The sequence below is a fragment of the Hemiscyllium ocellatum genome, chromosome 24 (assembly GCF_020745735.1).
Source record: "Hemiscyllium ocellatum isolate sHemOce1 chromosome 24, sHemOce1.pat.X.cur, whole genome shotgun sequence".
NCBI lineage: Eukaryota > Metazoa > Chordata > Chondrichthyes > Orectolobiformes > Hemiscylliidae > Hemiscyllium > Hemiscyllium ocellatum.
Window position 1 is genome coordinate 29638033 of NC_083424.1, and position 24401 is coordinate 29662433.

Consider the following 24401-nt stretch of genomic DNA (forward strand, 5'->3'; position numbering starts at 1 on the left):
TCCATCTATATCAAAAATTAGTGATTTAAATGAATGGCGATGTGAACGATAATTTGCTACCATGACAATTTAGCCTTGGATTGCCTTGACCCTAGTACAACTATAATTGACCCAAATCTCCACTATTAATTAAATGGCTCTCTCAAACCCAGTATGAACAGAACAAAAGCAGCCCAAACTCTCAAATGGAGAATCCACCGGACGTGCTTGTTCAATAGTTTTGGTGTGATCAGATTTCTGGCGGGAAATAAGCTGGTGCTTATTCACAATTTTTTGACGGCTTTAATCATCTCACTGTCCTTTGCTTTCTGACTTTCCTTTTTTTAGTGGCAGAACTATAAATCACAATTCATACCACTCCCATTCTGAAAATATTTTGTTCAGGACAGTTAATCGTTTACACACCACGTTGAAAACAAAATTTACATAATGAAATAAAAAACATATGGTTTAGGCACCAGCGCTTCCTCTGGACCTCAATTATTTAAACTAATTTTTAATGTTTTATGCATTATTTAAGTGAGAATGGTGGACTTATCGTGAAATTCAGAAAATAGTGCAATGCATTCCAACCGTAGGCAGTTTTTAGTCTCTTACACAGCATTCATTATTCCTCAAGATATCTTCATCCTGAAACTTTTTTCAAAAATATACTTTATTCATAAGAATTATAAAAGTACTTGCATTAACCAAATTTAACGTTACTTTAAGTGCAAGATCATTGTTTTAATTATAACAAGGTATTTCACTAAAGTGTGTATAAGTCTGTTACATAAACATTTATATTTATGCCATTCCTTGGCACATACGGAAGGGTTTTATACCGTTTCCAACTTCTCAGGAGGGCCTTCATTAAGACCATTCCACATTGAGTTTTTGCCACAGCTCTATCAAATTTAAGTCCATCCCTTATTCCATTGACTTGGAATGTACGTACTTATCAAAACAGATCTTTGCACTAGAAGATTACCAAATTTTGAGCTAATCCACAGAACACATTGCACCAAGCTGATGGTCCTCCAGCAGCAGTTGATACTTACATCAGATATACAGACCTAGGTATACAGTTATTCCAGGTGAACCTTGGCAAAAGAAAAAAAAAGCATGTCTCCTTCTGGACAGTTCTGAAGGGGTGGATTACCGAAGGAGATAGACAGCAGTCGCTTCCTTACTGCCTTAAACATACTCAAGGTCTCTGCTTCCACTAATTTGTTTAAGCAAGGATCTACCTACCTCTGCCTTAGAAATATTGAAGGAATTTGCCTCCACAAAGTGTTCTAAAGACTTTCAACCCCAGAGAACAAAAAAAATCTCAATTTGTTTTCATTTGGCAGCCTCTTCTTTATAAAGTGATTCCTAGTTCTAGATTCTCCCATGAGAAATATCCTTCCCACCCCATCAAGATTTCAGGTTCTTCTGTTACAATTAAAGTCATTTACTCTTCTAAACTCCAACAGATACAAGTCTAGTTTGTCTAAACTTTCCTCAGAAGACAAGCACCTACTTAAAAGTATTAGAATAGTAAACCTTCTCTAAACCACCTCTACTACATCTGCATAGTTTCTCAGACAAGATGAATAATAAAAGGTCATCATTGGACTTTTAATTTAAATTCCACCATTTCCCATGGTGGGATTTGAACCAAGGTCATTACCTGGGTTTCTGGATTATTAGTCAAGTGATAATACCAATAAGCCACCTACCCAACACAGATTTAATTGAAAAGGTTTTTAATTCCTGCCATAGACTGAAATTGCACTCTTGCAGTTTGTGTACAACTGTTGGAATCAAAATGCAGATTCCTTTCCCATACTACACTGAAAATACATGAATGATATCTTGTCAAAGGCCTGCTCTTAGCTCAAGCTGATAAGGTAGATGCCACTTCCCAGTAAGCATGTGGACAAATATATTAAAAAGGAAAAAGCTACCAGACTTCTGCTGGGCAAAGTGTAGGTTTAATCCAGAGCTGACATAACCCGATTGGCGAGGTCCATGGATAAAACCTTGCAGTCTGCAAGCAAGCAATTAATCCGGTTGCCATTTTCTCGTTTCTTCTATTGAGCCCTTGCTGATGATAGTGCCTTTCCTCATAAATTCTGTAAACAAGATGTGATATCAAGTTCATATCAAAGCCTTATTTACAGCTTGAAAGTGCTTTGTACACTCAAACCTCCCTGCACAATAAGGTGCTCCATGGTATTAATAAACTTGCACTAAAAATAGCTTTTGCATAGATATGTACTGATGCAAGAAATAACAACTTATCAGTTAGTTTTAAATGGCTGCTTTTCATCATGTGATTGTCATTATTATCTCCATAACATGGAGATGCATTTAGAAGCCGCTCATTTATTGTTGTTAAAGGTGAACATTTTTATCACAGAGGTTAACTTGTCCATTAACAAAGTAAAGTAAAAAAAGGACAGAGTTCACTTAAGGATTGTAATTATCCCACAATACTTCTACATTAATTGCAGACAAAAGTCCTCACTTTAGCATCAACGATGCTAAAAGTTTAATAGAAAGATATTGCACATACGTAATCCAATAAGAGGACACTTAAAATTGTAAGTAAGTAAAAATATGGCCATGAAATAAGGAACATACACTTTCAGAATGCAGGCTTTTCATTGGCTCAATAAATTAAATATAGGTGGATCATAACTACTTTTAAAACATATTACAAAATCATGTCAAATTGTAACCAGTTACTGTGAAATAGCCCATCATTAAAAAAAAGAGAGCTTTAAAATGTAGATGGCAAGAATTTTTTGTTGATCTTCACAGTCTTCTCTCTCCTCCCCCACCACACACAGTGTATGGACATTACTGGCAACACTGGTATTTTTTGTGTTTCTTTCTAGCTGTCCTTATTTAGTGTAGCTTGCTCGGTTTCTCTAGAAGGCAGCGAAAACCAATTATATTTACATGGGTCTGAAGAAATATCTTTAAATTTCCCATAAGGACTTCAAAGAAACCAAACAGCACCACTAATGATCCCAGCTTTTTTCAAACAGAATTCAAATTCTCAAAACACCATTTGTAGGAATTGAAATCTCAAAGTTCTCTTGATTGTTGGTCTAATCCTCTGGATTACCAATCATTTAATTCATATGCTGTCAAATATGAACAAGGTCAAGAAGAAAAAAAACATTTAGATAATTTTTTTCAATTTCCTTACCTTCTCTTGAAACTAAAATGAATCTGCAGCATAGTTCCACGTGATCATCTCATCCAAGTGGTCATGCTCGATACGTGAAAAGGAGAAAATGTAAGAGAAACTCGACAAGAAAAAGCTGCCCAAACTGGATATTTCATCATTGATATAGAGAGACAGACAGAAATGTGAAACTAACATTTCAAGTTCTACCACTTTTCACTAGTTGATTGCATTGTTCGATTAGTACCCACAGAAGTACAGAGAACAGGAATAGACTGTTCAGTTCCTGAGTCTGCTCTGCCACTTAATAAAGGTCATGGTTAATCAGATTAATTCTCAAATCTGCAATCCCACTTACACCTGGTTAAGTTTCATTCCCTTCCTTACCAAGAATCTGTTCACCTGTACTTTAAAAAGTCTGCAACACTGCTTCCACAGTCTTTTGAGGAAGAGTTCAAAAACTTACAATGTTCTAAGGATAACTGTCATGTCCGAAATGTATTTCAATGAAATCACTCTCTTATTCTGAACTTCAGCTAATACAAGTGGAGCCTGTCCAACCTTCTCTGCGCAAATCAACACACCGATTCCAAGCAAGTAACCATTTTAATGTGGTTAACTTTCTCTGAACTGCTTCGAAGACATTGATATCCTTCCTTATAAAATACTGCAGATATTACTCAAAATGTGGGCTCACCAGTTTCCTGCACAAGTGAATCAAAACCTCCCTACCTTTGGATTTAATTCCTCTAGCAAACATATTGTAACATTCTATTAGCTTCCTAATTACTAGGCTTCATTGGCATATTGGCCTTCAGCAGAAGGACACCTATATTCATCAGTATGAGCTCTAATGTTTTACTGTTTAATTTTTCATTGCACATTTTGGAAAATAATCACTTTCTCACATTATACATAAATTGTATGATGTATGCCCATTCCTTTTTGTCACCTGATATGCTCTTCACAACTTGCTTTCTTATTTTTGTCATTTTGGGAAATTTGGCAACCAAGTCTTTCATCCCCTTATCCAAAACATTGACACAAATTATTCATAACAGAGGTTCCAGCACCACAGCTAAACCACACTATTTGTTACATCCTGCCGAAAAAAATGCTCACGCCTACTGCTATCTGTGAGTCGCTAATTTTCTATCTATACCAATAAGCTACCCCATATATCATGAGCTTTTAACTTGGGCAAAAGCTTTGCATGGTACCTTCTGGAAATCCAAGTACGATACAGCAACTGGTTCCCCATTATTTACAGCATGGTATCTCCTCAAAAAGAACTCCAATGGATTGGTTAAACAAAACTTCCCTTTGACAAAAATCATTCCTTATTACCTTCAACTTATTCAAGTGCTCAACTATAAACTTCTTTACTAACAACTTCAAAAAAAATGACAAATGTTAAAACTGTAGTTGCTGGCTGTCGCTCTTTTTGAATACACAAGTTACATTTGCTACCTCAAGATTAGTGATGCTGAAAAAGCACAGCAGGTCAGGCAGCAGCCGAGGAGCAGGAAAAGAGGAGAGAAACAAAATTTAAAAAAAGAAAAGAAAAGAATCGATGTTTCAGACAAAAGCCCTTCATCAGGAATGAGGCCTTTGCTACCTTCCAATCTAATAGGAAGTTCCCTAACTGAAGAAACCAATAAAAATCAACTATCCCATTTACCATTAGGAGCTGGAAGCACATCAATCTGCAGTTCCGTTATTCCGTGTCGCTTACTTCTGAGTTTATCCCCTCTTCCATTTCCTGATTTATAGCTGCTTCGAGGATATTACTTGTATCCTGCATGGTGAAGTCTGATGCAAAATATCTGTTCAATTTATCTGCCACCGATTATTTATTTTCCACTATCAATTTTGTTAAATTTTTTTTTGAAGTATTGAAACTTTCATCTTTCTGCCTAGCTTTCAAACTAAATGTTTTCTTAATTCCCTGTTAATTTTACACTTGCATTTATACAGTTTTTTTTCAAAAAAGCAGCAAAAGTCCAGGTAGGAGAAAAAAAAACCATCAGAGGTTTTGATACTATGTACTCTACAGCAGTGTCTCTCTCGGTGGCCATTCATTCTGCCCGGTGACAGGGTTTGACAGTATAATTATCAAATCTTTTAAAAACACAGTGCCATGTTCAGTTTACTCATCCACCTCGCAGCTCTCACTCTCATTAAAGCAAATGGAAAGAACTTCAAACCTTTTAGACAATTGAAAAGACTGAAGCCGCTACTCCAGCCCTCTGGGTCCCCTTACCTGCCTTTGTCAAAGTCACTCGCCTGTCACTGAAAAATGACCAAAACATTAGACCCTATCCTAAAAGAAGTAATTGTCTTCCAGCAGAGAATCTAGGAAACTTTGCTCCTCCCTGATGGGCAGTGTGTCGGTAACTCAGCCTCCAAGAAGCTGCATGAACTTCAAACACTTACCACAGGCTTCTTTGCTCTGGATCACACTAGGTTCCAGGGGCTACCACATGCTGCAGCCATGGCACATCACTTATCTTGACATACTTAACAAGCTCTAACTACTTAATGTGCCACTGAATGGTGTTTTCTTTAAAAAAATCTTTTATTAACTTTAGCTCAAGTTGCTATATGATTTTCAGTCTTCGCAGTAGAATGATCCTTGGTCACTTACCAGATACTGACCAAATATTTAGTCTCTTCTTCTGTAGCAGAGTAGGAACCAAATTCTGGAGTCTGAAAAAGTTGGAGAAACAAAAACAAAGAAACATCTTCCTAACTACCTCAATTACTGAACTCCTCTACTCTACTGATAAGTCACTCTCCAAGTGGCAAGGCACACCTCATAGAACATAACAGCATAGTGCAGGCCCTTCGCCTGTCGTGTTGCGCCGACCTATGAACCAATCTGAAGCCCATCTAACCTATACCATTCCACTCCCATCCATATCCAATCCAACGACCATTTAAATGCCTGCAAAGTTGGCAATTCTACGCCCCTAATGTTGAGTAAAGAAATTACTTCTGACATCTCTCCTATATTTATCACCTCCTCAATTTAAAGCTATGTGCTCTTGTGCTAGCCATCGCCATCCAAAGAAAAAGGCTCTCATTGTCCAACCTATCTGTCCCTCTGATTATCTTGTACATCTCAATTAAGTCACCTGTTAACCTTCTTCTCTCTAGCGAAAACAGTCTCGAGTCCCTCAGCCTTTGCTCGTAAGACTTTCCCTCTATACCAGACAACATCCTACTAAATCTCCTCTGAACCCTTTCCAAAGCTCCCACATCCTTCCTATAATGCAATGACCAGAACTGTACGCAATATTCCAAATGTGGCCATACCAGAATTTTGTACAGCTGCAGCATGATCTCATGGTTCAGAAACTCAATCCTTCTACCAATAAAGGCCAACACATTGTATGCCTTCTTAAGAACCCTATCAACCTGGTTGGCAACTTTTAAGGATCTATGTACCTGGACACAGATCTCTCTGCTCATCTACATGATCAAGAATCGTACCATTAGCCCAGTACTCTGCATTCCTGTTACTCCTTCCAACGTGAATCACCTTGTACTTTTTCACATTAAACTCCATTTGCCACCTCTCGGTACAGTTCTGTAGCTTATCTATGTCTCTCTGTAACCTACAACATCCTTCGTCACTATCCACAACTCTACCGACCTTAGTGTTATCTTCAAATTTACTATCCTTCTGTGCCCTCACCCAGGTCATTTATAAAAATGACAAACACTGGACACAAAACAGATCCTTGTAGTACCCCAATAGTAACTGAACTCCAGGATGAATATTCCTCACCAAACAGCATTCGGTCTTCTTTCAGTTAGCTAATTTCTGATCCAAACCACTAAACATTCTCAATCACATACCTACTGTGGGGAACATTATCAAACACCTTATTGAAATCTACATTCACCACATCAACCGCTTTACCCTCATCCATCTGTCCTCAAAGAACGCAATAAAGTTTGTGAGGCACGACCAACCCTTCACAAAACCGTGTTGACTAGCCCGAACCCACTTCTTCCTCTCCAGTGAACTAACCATGTTAGTTTTTCTTTGCTCTTAACACAAAAAGCCTAGCTGACCTAGTTAGGTTGATTTCAGCTGCTACTGGTATCTGTTGAGCATTTCAAGTGTCTCCAGTATTCACCTTCATATATAGCACAATGCTGGACTTATTTCCTGAAATTGTGAACTGAACAGCTAAAATATTAGTGTGCAGTGTACAAGAGTCACTCGACATTAAAACAAAGCCTCAAAAGGTTGTACCCAGAGATACTGAACCTTTCAGTAGCTTAGCAGTCAGAGACACAGAGGCCAGTCCATTGTCAGTGATGAATAAAACTGGCCAAGATCACAAAATGCATTGGCTGCAAATTTCTATGCCATTTAATGCTGTCGCAAAATACTAAAACAGGTCTTCATAGAGTTGTTCATCATATTCTTATATTCCAAGGCTGTATACTTCTTGCAAAGAATGGCATTACAAAGGTAGAAGCAGCTTTAAAAAACTAAAGCATATGTGGATATTCATAAAATACCTGAAAACAGCCCTGGTAATCCCTGACATGATCCGTAATTAGAATTTAAAATACTGTACATTAAAATCCCTGGCAGTATATTTTATAAAATTACATTGGTAATATCAAAAATCAAACATGTATTCAGTTATATAAACAAAAAAAAAATCTGATGTGTAAGAATGACTAAAAACCCACTGTACACAAATTCACATTTGAAAAATTGAGACTATGCCTGAAGGGCAGATTTCAACAGTACTTTGAAAATGAACATTACACAAGAAATTATTCTTTCTGTAACACCTGACTTGTTTTCACTCAATTCCAACCCTACATATTAAAATAGCATTGACATCCACACTTTTTTTTGACGGTTTCAGTAAAATATCAGCTCTGCCACATACTGTTGAAATGAGGTCTTAAAAGAAAACAAAAACTCCAACATAGTACATGGTCATATGACGTGGAAGCCTTGGATCCGAATGGTTCAGTACTGGTCTGATGATTATATGTATTTCTTTTTCATTCTGTTTCTTGGAGAATTCTTCAGTAAGCTCCGGAGTTTGAGGTAAGTTCCAGTTGCCTCAGAAAGATTGTCATACTCAAAAGGTGTAATTCCAGTGGCAAATTTACTCATATCAGGGACAGAAGAAATCCTGTTCTCCTCTCTTGCTTCTGACACAGTATCACTAATGATGGATCCTTGTGTTTTCTCTAAACATACTTGGTTCTCTTTAATGAATGTTTCTGGCGTTGAGGTAGAATCTGGAACGGTTCTACTGCCTTCAATTTCCATTCTGGAATTTTCAGATGGAGTGTTGTTTTCCCTACTTAAAGTGGTCGGTTCATCCTTGAAATCAACTAAAGATGCTTCAGCAATGGGACTCCTCATATTATTTTCAATTGTTCCCATTTTGTCAGTAGCTTCAACTTCCATGTGGTTGTCAGGTGCATGCATTGCCGGTGAGGAATTTGCAGAATTCTTGATTAATGGTGAATCACAAGGACCTTCTGTCTCACTATTTGTACTTTCAGTCTGTTCCAATTCAGCCCATATCAACCGTTGCTGTTCTTCTAACTCTTCTAAGGACAAGACATCAGCATCCAAAGTTTTATTAGCATTTTCAGTAGCTGAAGCTCGGGCACTTCCTCCTTCCAATAAATATCTTTCTGGAGAGCAATATGAAGGCGTAGAGGGAGAAGTATCTTTTGGAAGTGGAGGTGGTGTTGGAGTAGGTGGTGGAGGTGGGATAAACATCGGTGGTGTGGAAGGTGGTGTTCCTTTTGGTAGAGGAGGTGGTGACGATGTTAATGGGCAACCAGAAGGTAAGGGTGGTAAAGGCTGAAACTGCCTTGGTGGTGTGTCTGAACCTACAGAACAAATACATCGAAGATAATATCCAGCAATAAAACAACCTTCAGTTAGAAGTCAATTTTTTTCAGGATAGCCATGCTTCACAAGTAAATTTGCTTTATCTAGGAAACAGGTAACCAACTATTAACGATGACTGATTCCAATACTGTGCTTCACAAAGACCAGTAAAGTTAGCTTGATATTGTGGACTAAAACCAGAAGATTTATGTCAAGAATATTTGTCTAAAAATCATAGAACAGAATGAAAAAAAAAGTGCCACTAGTAAATATATGTTGTACTCAGAATAGATCTGAAGGAAAGATGGTCCATGCTCTTCTTCAGGAATAGCATTATGTTAAAAGAAAAACAAAATGGTGTGGTGACTGGGAGAAGTGGGTGTGGTAGAGGCTGTGGAGTATCGATGAAATTGACACAAAGGGACACAGGACTTTCCTCCTACCAACTTCCATGTATAACAAGGTTTATACTTAAGAACACTGCAAATAATAGTCCCAAATTTGGCTCAGCTTCTGGGAATGTGTGGATAAGAACAACTAAAAAAAAATTTGGATAATTGTGCTTGAATGCTTACTCAGGCATATATGTAAATTTCACCTCTCAGGACGTAGGCAAGCAAAAAATAAGATCTACAGATCAAGCAAAGAATCTCTCCACAGTACATCAGTTTGCTGTAATGTACTTTACGCTCCTTGATTCTCTTATATTCATTCCACCTATCAGAGTTTATGGTGCTAACATAGTGGTGAAGGAAGTCTGAAATAAAAACAAAATTTTGTAAGTACTAAGGTCAAATGGTAACGGTGGAGAAAGAACCAAAGTCAACGTTTTAGGTTGATGACTACAACTGGAGACAGTTAGAAACACACACGAACAGGTTTTAAGCAAATGGAGAAGCATTGAAAGTTTGAAGGGATAGGAGAAAAGAAAAGGAAAAGTCTGAGTTGACGAAAGTGCGATGGGAAAAAAGACTCAGGGAAGGTCAATACACTAGTATAAAAACAAACAAGGAGGGAAGAGGAGAAGGTACAAGTGGATGAACTAGCTAATGTAAGTGTAGTAACCTTGGAAGATGCAAATGGATAACTGGAAACAGGAACAGGGAAGTGGCAGAATTTAAAAATCAATATTTTGCATCAGTCCAAACTTTCTTTCTAATTTTATTACCAGTAGCACAGGCTTGTGAGCGCCGTGCATGGCAGTGACTTCCGAAATCGCAAGTCAATGCCACAACTGGCTTGCCGACCTCTAGGTGCTGTATAGGATAATCAAAAAGGCTGTGCGCACACAGTGCAGCTGAGGAGGAATGTTGGACACCACTGCTTAAAAAAGGGGAGAGTCAGACGGTAGGAAATTGTTGGCCAGTTAGTCTGAATTTGTTGTTGGGAAAATGCTAGAGTCCATTATTATGGAAGAAATAGCAGGATATTTAGAAAAGCTTAAAGCAATCAAACTGATTCAACATGAATTTGTGAAAGGGAAATCATGGTTGATGAATTGCTTGAGTTGAGGATATAACAGGCAGACCAGTAGATATAGTGTATTTGGACCTTTGGAAGGCAATTGATAAGATGCCACATATAAGGTTATTGTACAAAATAGGAGCTCACAATACTGGGGGTAATGTATCAGTGTGATTGAGGATTGGTTAAATACACAGAAGTCAAATAGCTGGAATTAAATGGTCTTTTCCAGATTGGAAAGAGGTAACTGATGGAGTGCCACACAGATCATTCAGGACCTAAATTATTTACATTTATATTAATGACCTGGAAGAGGGGGAAAGAGTGTAATGTATTCAAATACAAAAACACATGATAGGACATGTGATGAGAACACAAGGAATCAGTGATGGGATCCAGATAGGTTGAGTGAGAGAGTGTGGACAAAATCTTGGCACAGAGCGATGCATGAAAGAAAGCGTGAAGATATGTATTTTGGTGGACAGACAATCAAAAGACAAACTAGGAAAATCTCAGAAACCTGTAAAACTCCAACAGGAGTTGACAGGGTACATGCAGGAATGACGTTGCCATCAATTGGACAGTTGAAAACTAGGAGTGATAGTCTTAAATCATTTATCCCATATCATTAGATTGTAATGAGGAGAAATTTCTTCACCAGAGTGAGAGATAAACCTGTGGAATTTACTACCATAAAGCATTGAGGCCAAAGCATTGACTGATCTTGAGGAGAAGCTAGACATAGCACTTGGGGTAAAAGGGATCAAAGGATTATGGGAAAAGCAGGTAATAGCTTTTGAGTTGAATAATGGTGCAGCGGAGTCAAAAGGGCCAAGTGGCTTACTCGTACTCCTTTTTTCTATGCTCACACTAGAGAGTTTATGTGGATGTTACCAGGAATGAGGAATTTCAGCTGTGAGAAAAAGAGTAAATAAGAGGGATCATTTACTTTGAAACAGAAGAGGCTGAGGGGAATTAAATTATAGTATATGAAACATGTGAGCCTCTATAGAGAAGAAAGGAGAGACCGATTTCCCTTATCGGAGAGGCCAATATCTAGGATGTAAATTTTAAGTAATTGCCAGAAGGATGGGAAAGAGGAGTTGAGGAAAAGTCTTTAACCTAGATGGTAGCAGATTTGGAACTCTGCCTAAAAGAGTGGTCAAGGTAGAGACCACCTTTGCATATTTAATATCCATAAATTCTGTATACTGTATTGTTACAGGCTAAGAAAAAAATGGTAAATAGAATTAGGTCCAATAATTTCTCTCTCAGGTAGGGCTGGATGTGACAGGTGGATCTCTAAAAGGTAGAAGTAGATAGTGTAGATTTGGAGAGAATTTAAAAAAAAGTGATAGGATTAGAGAATCTGAAGTTGTGACCTGAAATTGTTGATTTAGAAATTGGTAAAATGCTTAACTGAACGATGAAGTGCTACTTCTCAAACTTGTAGTGAGGTTCCTTCAAGTATAATAGGGAGCAGAGGTCAGAATTGTAATGGAACATAGAACTGAAAAAGAATAGGTGAATGGAGGTTTAATGTTTGATGTCTGAAGGAAGGAAACTAGGTCACCTAATCTGTGTATAACCTTCATGACGTAGAAAAAGCTGGATGATAATCCACTACAGTTAAAATTCAAGTGAATTGCTGTTTCACGGAGAAAGTGTGTTTAAGGCCATGGACAGTGGGAAGTGAGGAGCTAAAAAAAGGACATTTCCTGTGTTTGTGGGAAGGAAAGGCAGTGCTGGGCGATGACTAAGAAGTGGACCAAGATGTCACAGGGTACCTAATATCGTAAATGCAAATCTGACTATGAAATGGCCTATTTATTTTACATGAAATAACTTTTTTGTAATGAATGACATTAATGTAGCTAAGGTTTGAATATCTTCTTCAATAAACACATTTGAAAACAAGACATTTCCCCAAGTTACTCTAGTCCATATTGAAAGTAGAAAACAAGTTTTTTTTTCCTCACTTAGTGAAATGCTATTTTGGAGACAACTGATAAGCAGGGCTCAGCAACTGCAGCTGCAATTGGAAGTTCTGCGACCAGAGACATCCAAGTCCACACCAGGGAGATTGGTTCTTCATTCGGTGCTATATAACTTGACTGATCAATCTAACAACACATACTAGGGTGTTTAACAAGAAAGGTACCAATGAAACTTTGACACCAACAATAGAAGGAAATAGTAGGACAGCTAACCAATTGCTTGGTCAAAGAAGCAACTTTCTAAGAACTTCTGAAAAGGAGGAAAGACCGAAGTGTTTCGGGAGGGAAACAGCTGAAAGCGAGGCTGCCAATGGTTGAATTGTTAAAATCAAGGATACACCAAAGGCCAGTATTAGATGAGCAGAGAGACTAAAGAGGAGGAAGTTGGAGAGAGAAGCAAGGGTATGGCCATGAAAGGGTATGAAAGGTTGAGAATTTAAAAATCAAGACTGATAGCTAGTGTAAATCAGCAAGCAAGGACTGACGGGTGGATTGGACCAAGTTTGGTGAGTTAAGCTACAAATCAACTATGTCTTGGATGGACAAGTTTTGAGTCAGGTATGTTTGGAGACCAGCCAGGAGGGCGTTGAAATAATCAAGTTTAGAGGTCACAGTAGCGTGGATGAGTATTTCAGCAGCAGATCACATGAGACAGCAGTAGAATTAGGCAATGTTTTATAAATGAAGGCAGCAATTGAATACAATTGAATTGTATAATTCTAGCATTACAAGACATCTGGCCAGGCCAAAGTGAAATTGTGTATAGAGTTTTGATTGCAGCATGAAAGGGGAAGATTAATTGCTCTAAAAGTTTACAAGAACTGTTGTCAGGGCTTAAAGATTGGATAGACTAGGGTTTTTTATATTTCAAATGGAGGGGGCTGAAGAGTAACTTAAACGAGTATAATATAATGATAAGTTTGGATAGAGATCAGCTTTTCCTCCCACAGGGATCAATTATCAGGGGGCACAGATTTAAGGTGACTGTGAAAAAGGAATAGAGGGGACATGAGAGAACAAAAACCTTTTCACCCAGCAGGCGATTGGTGTCTCAAATTCCCTGTTGAGGCAAAAACTCTCAACTAGTTTAAAAAGGAGCCCGGTTCTGCAACTGAAGCACTGCAGTCTGCAAGCTACAAAAGCTTAAGTGGAATGAAATGGGCATCTACCTCACTCAGCCAAATGGCCTCTTTCTATGCTGTAACTTTTCTTTAGTTTTCTGTTTTAGATAGTTTCCTAATAGAATCGATGTATGGTTTGAAATTCATCTTGGGGTCAAATATAGCATCTTGGCTATGAGTAGTCACGTTCAGCTTCAGACAATTCCATGCAGAGATACGGAAACAAAGACCAGGAATTGGAGTGAGAGAGAGGAATCATAGACACACTGCTTTCACTTTCCTAACATACTTTACCCAAAATGGTCAATTCCAACATAACTGCCCAGATAGGGAGATCCAGTGGTATATCTGAAGAAATTTTGAGCTTCATCCTTCACTTGATAACACATTCGTACTCAGCAAGAAAGGATTAATAGGGATCAGTAATGAGAATTCTGTTGAATTTGTTTTTTTATGTGCAAAGCATCCAACTTATAACTGCCTATCACATGCTAAATATGAGATCAGTTAAAAAAATGGCTTCCAACATGAATCTCCCTTGATATTCAACTACAGGAAATTTCTGCTTATTCACACCTGACATTAGAAAAGCAAGATAACAATTAGTGATAGTGGAGAGGTGATGGCGTGAAAGACAGTTGTCAGCGCACATTTAGAATAAGGTGTGTTTTTTGAACGATGTTACAATGAGACAACAGGAGGATGAAGAAAAGGACAGAGGGAATCAACATTGAATTCTCAGGGATCAAACTCCCTTTTGGAGAAATAATGCAGGAATGGTAACAGAAGACATTGTTGGTGATTCTCTGCAACAATTTGATAGATCTGCCGAGGACAGCTAATAAGGGGAAATATGGATATTGAATGATTGGTTCCTAGGGACTACTGGTGATCAAGGGGATGTTTTATACAAGTCTATGGATCCCTGAAGTTGTCAGCACAGACAGAGAGGGTGGTGAAGTATCTTGCCTTCATTAACTGGGACGTATAATACAGGAGCAAGGATGTCTTGTTGTAATTTTATAGAGCACTGGTTAGGCCACTGATGGATTACTGTGTGTAGGTGTGGTCACCACAACCAGATGAACATGATGCACTGGAGAAGGTGTAGAGGAGATTTACCAGGAGATTGCTTGGGATGAAAGTCTCAAGTTACGAGAAAAGATTAAATAGGCTGGATTTGTTTTCCCTGGAGCAGAGGAGGCTGACAGGGGTAGCCAATTGACAGAATTACAAGGGGCATAAATAGTGTAGATCATGAGAATCTTATGATCTTACAGTCTAATCTTGCCCCCATGACAGACATGAGAAGATCAGACAGCATAAATTTCTGTGAGGATAAAGCAGTTTAGAGGAGATAATTTTTTCACCCATAGGATGGTACAAATATGAAACTTGCTGCCTGAGGTGGTGTCAGAGGCAGGTACGCTTGCAACATTTAAGAGGAACCTGGATGAGCATTTAAAGTGCCAGGACTTAGTAGGTTTTGGATGAAGCACAAGCTAATGGAAATAGTTCAAGGAGAATTTGGCTTTGTTTTCTTCAAAGTTTCTCAACGAGCATCACACCGTTGTCTGGGGGGACAATTATTCCTCACAGTAAACTGGCCCTTCATGGGTCTTTAACAAAATTTACCTACATTTCAAAAGCATTAACTTCTAGTTGTAGTGTTCAGGCAGTACTTTCTTTCAACAAAAACAAAGGGTGCCTCAAATTTCTGTCAACTATTTTTAATGTATGTTTAAATTGTTACAACTACACAGCAAAATATTCTAAATGTACTGAGAAACCAATTGATATCTTGACTTTCATTTTCAAAAACACTGCTTTATCTTTGCATCAGTTTAGAGAACTATAACTTGTTTCCAGTGCTCTGCGTGATATAATTCATGACATAGCTGGGAAGTAGGCAAACTAAAGATCAGCCATGTCATTTCAGGAAAGCACAGGGGATCAACTTTGGTGTTTGTCCACTCCCCTTCTTTATTTCAATTAGTTAAAAACCAGCACTCATGAGGAAATTTCAATTTTGACACAGACTTCATACAGTCTTTGAACACTTTTTTTTAAGAAGAAGCTACCACTTTACCGTGATTATTTTGATAGAAATCATGATGGAATAGACAAACATATCTAATGCTATACCTGAATCTATGTCCATATCAAAAGAATTCATATCTATTTCTTCAGACTTGCGCTTCTTTACACTTCGTAGGCTTGAGTCAACATCTGAACCCCTTTTGTTTGTACAGTATTTAGTCTAAGAAGAAGAAAGATTACCATTAACTTAGATAAATTTAAAAAATATTTTTTCTACTTCATATCAATGGTTAAAAAGCAGCACTAGTTTGAAAATTGCTCTGCCCCATGTCTACCTTTTGTTGTTGCAGTTCCATGTTGAGGTATAGTTGAACATGTATTTATTGGTCTCAGGTACCTTACCCAAAATGGCCATTTTCAACATACGTGCCATGATGGTAAGCATCAGTGGACTATTTAATTAAGGAATTTTCAAGCTTCATCTCTTTACCTCATCAATACATTTGCACTTTCCAATAAAAGGAGGTAATATGGTTAAGTATTGGGAATTCTGTTGAATTTATCTCCTTTATGTACAGCATCCAACTTAACTGCCTACTGCATGCCAAACAGGAGATCAGTTTCTAAGGAAGCAAAAAAAAAAATTCACCAGTGAATCTGTCCTGGCTGATTGATTTGTGGCAGTAGTCCCATTTTTGCTCATAGTTCAGTTTTTCTACTACAAATGGAGTAATATATGAAAACCTCAACATTAAACATATTAAGTACGATCAAATGATATCTGACACTGAAAATATTTCCGTTTTTTTTTAGTTTACATGAATTGCACAGTTTTTATAATGTTTCCTTTTAAAGCAAAAGGTATCATTTATAGAGATGAAGCCACGTAAATCTGGTAGCAAACAGCTGAACTTCAGGAAACATTTCTGATAGCTCAGAAGCTAATACAGAACTGAATCACTTTACTTTAGTTGTTGTTTTTTTGTTCTGTTTCATGGCAAGTTATTCAATTTTTGCCAATTGTCTTCATATTTGTGAATTTGGAATTACCCATTCCAATTTTTTTGAAAGACGTGATCAAATCCAGATATTTCAATCAACATTAAAAAAAACAAGAGCAACACATAAGATGGTGAAATGCTAAACTCACCATGGGATAATTAGCAACCAATTGATGTGCAAAATATTCCTTGAGATGATGGGTTTGCATTGGAATTGAACCATACTGCCTCCATTCCTATTGACACCATGAAACAAATATCAAGTCAGTTAGGAAAAAAAAAAAACTTTCAGGCACATACCACTACATAAACAAAATTAGGTATGGAACAAAATCACTGAGGGGAGCTATTTGACCTGCTTTATTTAATTACACCTTTTTCTTCAAAGTGTTACATTCAAAACTTTATATCCTGAACCAATAAATATAGTTATTCACACAAGATCTTCCACAGCTAACACAATCTCAGACTGGTGGTCAAAAAGGAAACGACTGTCCGGATACATGATGCTTTATGACAATTTTTTGATGTTGTGGGTAAAATGTTTGAATATATAAATACCGCAAAATGAGGGGACACCAAATCGATTACTTTCAAAGCATCTAATTACAGAAACATCCAAACAGCTGATAATCCAAAGTTGTTCTATAAAGAACCATAAAGAGAAAGAGAAAGAAAGAGAGAGAGAGAGAGAGAGAGAGAGAGAGAGAGAGAGAGAGAGAGAGAGAGAGAGAGAGAGAGAGAGAGAGAGAGAGAGAGGGAGAGAGAGAGAGAGAGAAAAGGTCCCTGCAAGGACAAAATAAAAAAAACAGACAAAATAATATTTATTAAATGTTAATGTTGAAGTTTTGTGGAAGATATATACTGCTTAAACAATGATTGAAGGATCCCATGTTAGCTCAGTTAATAAATACACAAACTAATTACAGTATTTAACCATAAGAGTCTGAAAGATGAAGTTTTAATTCCTTGGTTAGCCACTCTAAGCTAAGAACACAATGAATTCTGAAACAACAAAAAAGATAAAAACTGCAGACCAAGATCTAGCTTTTCGTTGTTCAAGTATTTGCTTTGGAAAATTGACAATGAGAAGAATGAGGATGCTTACAATGGGCCAGAAAATGCAAGTCCAGATTAACCAACACATTTATAAACATACATTCAAATTAAGTTATTCAGTAAGATCATGGATAATCTGTTAATAAATTCCATTGATAGCATTCTATTCCCTTGCCTAACAAGAATCTGCCAACCTCACATTAAAAACTAGTCAATGACCAGGTCTTCATTGCCTTTTGAAGCATGCAGTTCCAAAGGTGGACAACTGTCAGCTTTCCATTCACCTGCTTTACATTTTTCTGGTTCTAGTCTCACTCCCAAGGTGACATCTTTTCCACACGTGCCCAGTCAACACCATACAAGATCTAGTAAATTTCAAGTAATGCTACCTTCACCCTTCTAAATCACAGTGAAAATAAACCCAGTCTGTGCAATCTTTCTTCAGAATACAACCTGTTCATTCAAGATATCATTATAATAAAATTCCAATACATTTACTTCCTTGAGAACAAAACAGCACAAAATATTCAAGATGCGATCTCACTAATGCCCTCTGTAAAAGTTAGGATGTTACCCGTCAGTTATGCTGAACTCCTCTTATAATAAAGGACAGTATTCTATTAGCTTACTTAATCACTTGTTGTATCTGCATACCAACATTTTATAGGACATGCACACCTAAGTCTTTCTGCACCATGAAATTCTGCAGTCGTTCTCTGTTCAAATAACATTTTGCCACAGTGAACAACTTCACACTTTTCCACATTAAACTCCATCTGCCTCAACCTATCCATATTGGTCGGCTTCCTTCCTAAGTCAACTCCACAACTATTTTATACCTACTTCTGTATAATCTATAAATTTACCCAGACTTATCAATCTGCAGTTATCATTTTCTTAATACCACTTCTCTTGTGATTATAATTTCACCATGATGCCTACTTCTTCATCCCCCTGCTTTAAAGATATTACTGGGATGATTTGGCATCATTTATAGTGAAGATACAGGGCAAAATATTTATTATGAATCTTTTATTATCTATTGTTAACGACCCATTCTCAGCTTCTACAGGATTAACACACTTCCTTACAATTTTTTGATATTTTAAGAAACTTGAGGTTTCTTTTGGATTTGTAGCTAGCTTTTTCTCATACTCTAATGCATTTGTTCACACTAACCTTTTAGTCATTCTCTGTCATACTTTACATCCTGATCAGTCATCTTAACTCACTTTCATCTCTGCATATGCTTTTTCCTTAATTTTGATGCTTTCCTTAACCTCTCAAGTAAACCACTGATTGGGTGGGCGGGTGGGATGAAATTCTTCTTTATAGTGAGGTTGCACTTATCCTGTTCACAGTTGAATTGAATTGAAACTGCTTTTTCACCAATCATATCTTTCATTTTAATATCCCAGTTTGCTAAAGCTGGTTCAGCTTTCATGCCCTTACATTTACCTTAACACAAACTTAAAATGGTAGCCTTTGACCACTCATCTCCAAAGACAGGAGAAACTAGGGTTCTGATGGGGTAGAAATATAGAGTATTGAGAATCAAGTATAATTATTGTGGTTCTGTTTGCCGAGCTGGGAATTTGCGCTGCAAACGTTTCGTCCCTGGTCTAGGTGACATCCTCAGTGCTTGGAAGCCTCCTGTTAAGCTTCACAGGAGGCTCCCAAGCACGGAGGATGTCACCTAGACCGGGACGAAACGTTTGCAACGCAAATTCCCAGCTTGGTGAACAGAACCACAATAAGGAGCACCCGAGCTACAAATCTTCTCCCAAACTTTGAATTAAGTATAATGCTTACATCCTGAATCCCTTTTGGAATAACAGCATTGAATCCTGCATAATCAATGAGTTTGCTAGTATCATAGGATGGAAGGCGAAGTTTTAGATGTTGCCTATCATGTTCCATTTCACTGTCACTAGAATCTATACATTAAAAAGAGAGAAAAGTTGTTAAAATATATTTTAGCATGCCCGAGAAAATAAAAGACAACAGTTCCAAATTTTAGTGGAAAACCTTCATTTTTGTTGGATAAAAAAATTAAATCTCTGAACTCAATATTAAACAATCTTCTCAGGATCCTGTTAGTTAGGGAAAAATACAACGCTTGCTTCTTGCTACAGAGAAGTCATTCAATAGTTTGCCAGATAGATTCCTTACAATTGAAAAAAATCTGCGATCACCTTCAAAGGCAATTGTGTCTGAATTTTAGTCTCTGATGAGCTGATTAGACATTTATATTCACTAGTTCAAAGAAACAATATACAATCCTAATTTTCATTTTTTGGGAGCAAGCAGCTTAAACAACTTAGTGGGCAAGCTGTTCCCAAATGTTGTGCGGTTAAATAAACAGAGTTTCGAGAAGAACACATCTGGCATAGGGTAATGAATGCTGGACATGGATTTCTTGGATAAGGAGAATATCATTACATAGCCAAAGTAACTCTTGTTTCATACCAGAAGTAAAACCTTGTGCAGTTTCTTTTCCCATTATGATCCAAAGTTTAAACTTTCAAATTTGAAACAAATCACACATTTAACAGCAAAAATAAAAGCTATCCCCTTCAGCATATTCTGGAATAGAACAAGGTATTATGGTGCCTTCCTTAAAGTATCAAGTTAAACCTAAAAATACAACACTACCACGGAACAAAGAGGAGTGCCTCAATGCATTGATTATGATTTTTGAAAAAAAATGTACACACCACTTATTTCTAGTATCTGCATATGCAGACAATATTACTTGGAATAAGTCACCTTTTCCATCATATAAAGCAAGCCCAGAATTCTCTTGTTGGGTCTCTAGCAGCCAGCCTGGTGGATAACCCAATTGACGCATCCGATATATAAATGGTGGCAGAGTTTCATCAGTCATCCCCAGAGCTTCTTTAAGTTCTACACTGCAGAACCAATGCAATCAAACAGCAAACCATGAGTCATGAACATTATTCAGTATTGCAAACAATAAATATTCTTGACCATACCAGAATTTATTGTGCAGTTTCACAGTCTGGAAGGTATTTTTGTGGATTCTGCCTATAGTATAACAGATTATCTACAATTTTTTGCTTGAAAAAGGCTGGTTACTGCACAAAATTAGTTTTTTTTGAAGGTAACAAAATAGAATGCCATTTTACAAGGAGGAGTAATTTTACATCAGGGGAAAACTGAAGTTATTCCCTTCAGAAGATCCTGTCATAGTGGTGCTCTGGAGAAGCAGCAGCAGAATAGAACGAATTGAACATCTCTTTCAAAAAGAGCTCACACAAGAATGATGGATTTCAATGGCCTGTGTATTATATAATTTAAAGATAATCCAATCTAACAGCATATTTACCTGAGAACACCTGGCTTGAACCTTTCAAACCTCTCTGCATGATACCGCTGTTGAGAACCTGAATGAGGTGAATCACTAGCCATTGTCATGAACTCTTTTCTTTTCTCACTAATACGAGCAAGATCACGTGGCTATAAAGTTAATTGAAACATTATATGAAAATTAATTTTACACCAAGATAAACACTTGCAAATTAAATGGCAACATATCATCATGCTGTTGTAAAAAAATACATAAATGAATTTTTACTGACACCAGTCATCAAAAATTCACAAGTTTAGTAGGATTTGCTTCTCTTCGAAGATCAATTTAAAGATGACTTTCTCTGTACTGCATTATTTTCTTTCCATTTAAGTTTTATTGGTCTCTTTTCTTGACACTATGATTAGACCTCCAGCAGCACTCATAATACATATTGGTGGCAGATAAATTCCCTGCAAAATTCAGAAAACTTCAATCATCTGAACAACTAGAGTAAACCCAACCTCCATATGTAGAAACAACAGAATACCTGACAGGTGCTGTACAAATTACAAGTTGTTTTACTCTTCTACATACCATTTAAGAGTATCAGAATAAAAAATGAAGAGAACAACCAGAGAAAGGAGCAACAAATAGGGGGAAGCAAAAAAAAAGGGAAGAACACAAGTATGTGAGCTGCCATTTGCTAGAGGCTTTGACAAGGCAGAAGAGGGAAGAGAGAGGAAAGCTCAACGTTGAGCAATGGAAAGTGGACAGGCTGTAAAGACAACTTTTCAATCTGCTAAAGAATTATCCAAGTTAATAGAATTCTGGAAGATACAAAAAAAAACCACAGAGGTAATGAATTAGTTGCAAATGAATACACAATCTCTAGCTTGCAACTGCACTATGAAGAACAATATGTCAATTGTCAAACTTAAATCTGAACCTTTGGCGATTTGGGAATGTAGCGAACAGAGGAGTGTTGGTTCAAAATCTTTCAACTTTAGGCAAATGCAATGGAAACACATTCGTCTTACCAATCTGTGGAAGGTGCGATTAGGGAGTCAACTTTGTGCACATAGAAGTGTCAGTTATTTTGATTTTTAAAAATTTGTTGCTAACTTCTCCCTGCAGTCTTGTGCCAATTTAAAAAACTGTGTTGCGGCGTTTAGCTGAATGGTGGTTTGATCATTTTGCTTCTGTGAAAGTCTGAATATCACATTTTTCAGCACTAAAACAGAAGGGTTTATTACTAGGTGATGGCATCACTGAATAAATGAGCCAGTGGGAATGAAAAAGTATCTTTGAAGAACATAGCCCAGATAAAGTCTTAATGAAGAGCCCTTTTAAAGGGGAGAAAAAAAATTGTGCGCCCTGGTCTCCAATACCTCAACAATAGACTAATTCTTCACAAGCATGCCGAAACAATAACCACCTCAAAAGTAACTTTATGGCAAAACTGACTCTATCCTTTCGATTGTGATGGTGTATTTGAGGCTACTTACACAATATGTATTTCCTAATTTGAGGTCAATGATTAAGTAGCCACGAAAGCAGAAGAGAATAACAAGTTGTACTGTCCATCAGTATCTTCATCTCAATCATTGCCTCAGAGACCAGACCAAGATTTCAGAATCGGCTATTCCATACCATACCAGACTCATTTTCTAACTAAACTATCTTGGGAGTCCACATACATCATTTCTCAATATAATTTATTTTCTATCATTCATATTTGTTCAAACAGTGCAATGAAAACATATTTCATTTTTTCAAAAAAAATGCTGAGATATTCTAAATCCCTTCAAACCCAACTCAGATACAAAAGATCTCAAAGACAAATAAGAAACCATCAAAACTATAATGTGTTATTTTCTTGAGGGAGGACTTTAATGTAGAATGCTAAAACAATTGGCTGCTCTCAAACTCTTGAGATTTCAGTTTAACATCTCATTTTAAAGACAATCTCTCTCACAATGACTAGATTGTAAAGTCACATTCTGGAGTGGGGGTTTGAACCCAGAACTAAATTTGACAGAGATGAGTTTAGACCAACTGAGCTAAGGGATTAAGTACAGTCACTTAATTAAACTTGTGATTAGTTCATAATCAGACCCGAACACAAAAGAAATTCCTATTTATAATACAAACAAACTGTTGACTTCTACATAACTACGATTTGTGTAATTTACCCATTTAGATAAAAATGTCTTATTACAAAATTACATTTACCTTACCTTTGGACAATCCTTTAAGTGATGTTCTGTTGAACCACAGTTGAAACAACAAGGTTTTGGCCTATTTGATACAAAATGTGTTTTTCACTTAAGTTGTTTCAATAAAATGACATGTTATAATATCATTCTTGAAGAGATTTGAGGCCTATGCATTTATACATACCTCTTAGCTTTCAATTCCACTTCTTGACCCTCTAAGGATACAACTTGAGCAAAGACTTGCTGATATCTTTACAGCAAATTCAGGAATTTTTCACTTCCACAAACATGTCCATCAGCAGACTTCCTGACTAAGAAATGTACAGCACTATATTGCAAGTTTTTAAAACATGCTCAACAGCACGTCAACTCGTTTTTAAAAAAAAATGTATTGAGGACCTCTAGTAACTGCAGAACTATTAACTTGGTCATGTTCCGTGAAACATTAATCCTGTGTATCTGCACTACTACAGTAATCTTAAACTATTCTCTTCATCTGATTAATGATAACAAGAGAGAGATATTGCCAAAGTTTATTTTTGTTTTGAGTTCATCAAGTCACCAGTTAGTTTCAAACAATCAGCAATCAAATTTTAAAACATTAAGCCGATTGGTTGGCAAGTAGACTGATTGCTTTCCCATTGCAGTGTCTCAACAATGGGGAACACAGATTTCGCAAACTCCTTGATCATTAAAACAAGGTGCAAAGCAGGTTTGCTTTTTGTTTGCAGAGAATGGACCCCTGCATAACAAAGTACTTCACTTCAAGTGAGTGTAAATGAGCCATTAGATTGATTATTCGTCATGCTACTGCACACAAAGTATTGTTCTGTAAAAGTGCTGTATAATTGGGCAATCACATTTATCAGTATAGTTTTATTTTTGACATTCTCTTGGCCACACAATGAGCAACACTGTGTAAATGTTGGTGCTATGCAATACATAGCTGTACAATCCAGCAATAGGCTGATCAAGTCAAATATTTTCCTTATGGCTGTTCATAATTGGCAGAGTACACCCCAAATTCAAAATGTCTGCCCTTGCAAAACTCAAAAATGTTTATTGTTCCATGTGATTTGGAGATTGGGCAATATTTGCTGAAAAATGAGATAACTGTTAAACTAACAATTTAGGATA

At 37.1% G+C, this 24401-nt stretch overlaps 1 protein-coding gene across 1 annotated transcript in view; it reads right to left on the reverse strand.

Annotated features, from left to right (window-relative positions):
• Positions 1-7550: 7550 nt before the first annotated feature.
• Positions 7551-24401, reverse strand: part of zcchc8 (zinc finger, CCHC domain containing 8) — a 34208-nt gene continuing 17357 nt past the window's right edge. The window contains exons 7-14 of the mRNA XM_060843648.1: positions 23449-23514; positions 23286-23346; positions 21085-21215; positions 20505-20647; positions 19548-19672; positions 16826-16912; positions 15781-15895; positions 7551-9052 (exon numbers count right to left, since the gene is read on the reverse strand). Of these exons, the coding sequence (XP_060699631.1) occupies positions 8187-9052; positions 15781-15895; positions 16826-16912; positions 19548-19672; positions 20505-20647; positions 21085-21215; positions 23286-23346; positions 23449-23514 (1594 nt within the window). The 3' untranslated portion in view covers positions 7551-8186. The remainder of the gene's footprint in view (positions 9053-15780; positions 15896-16825; positions 16913-19547; positions 19673-20504; positions 20648-21084; positions 21216-23285; positions 23347-23448; positions 23515-24401) is intronic.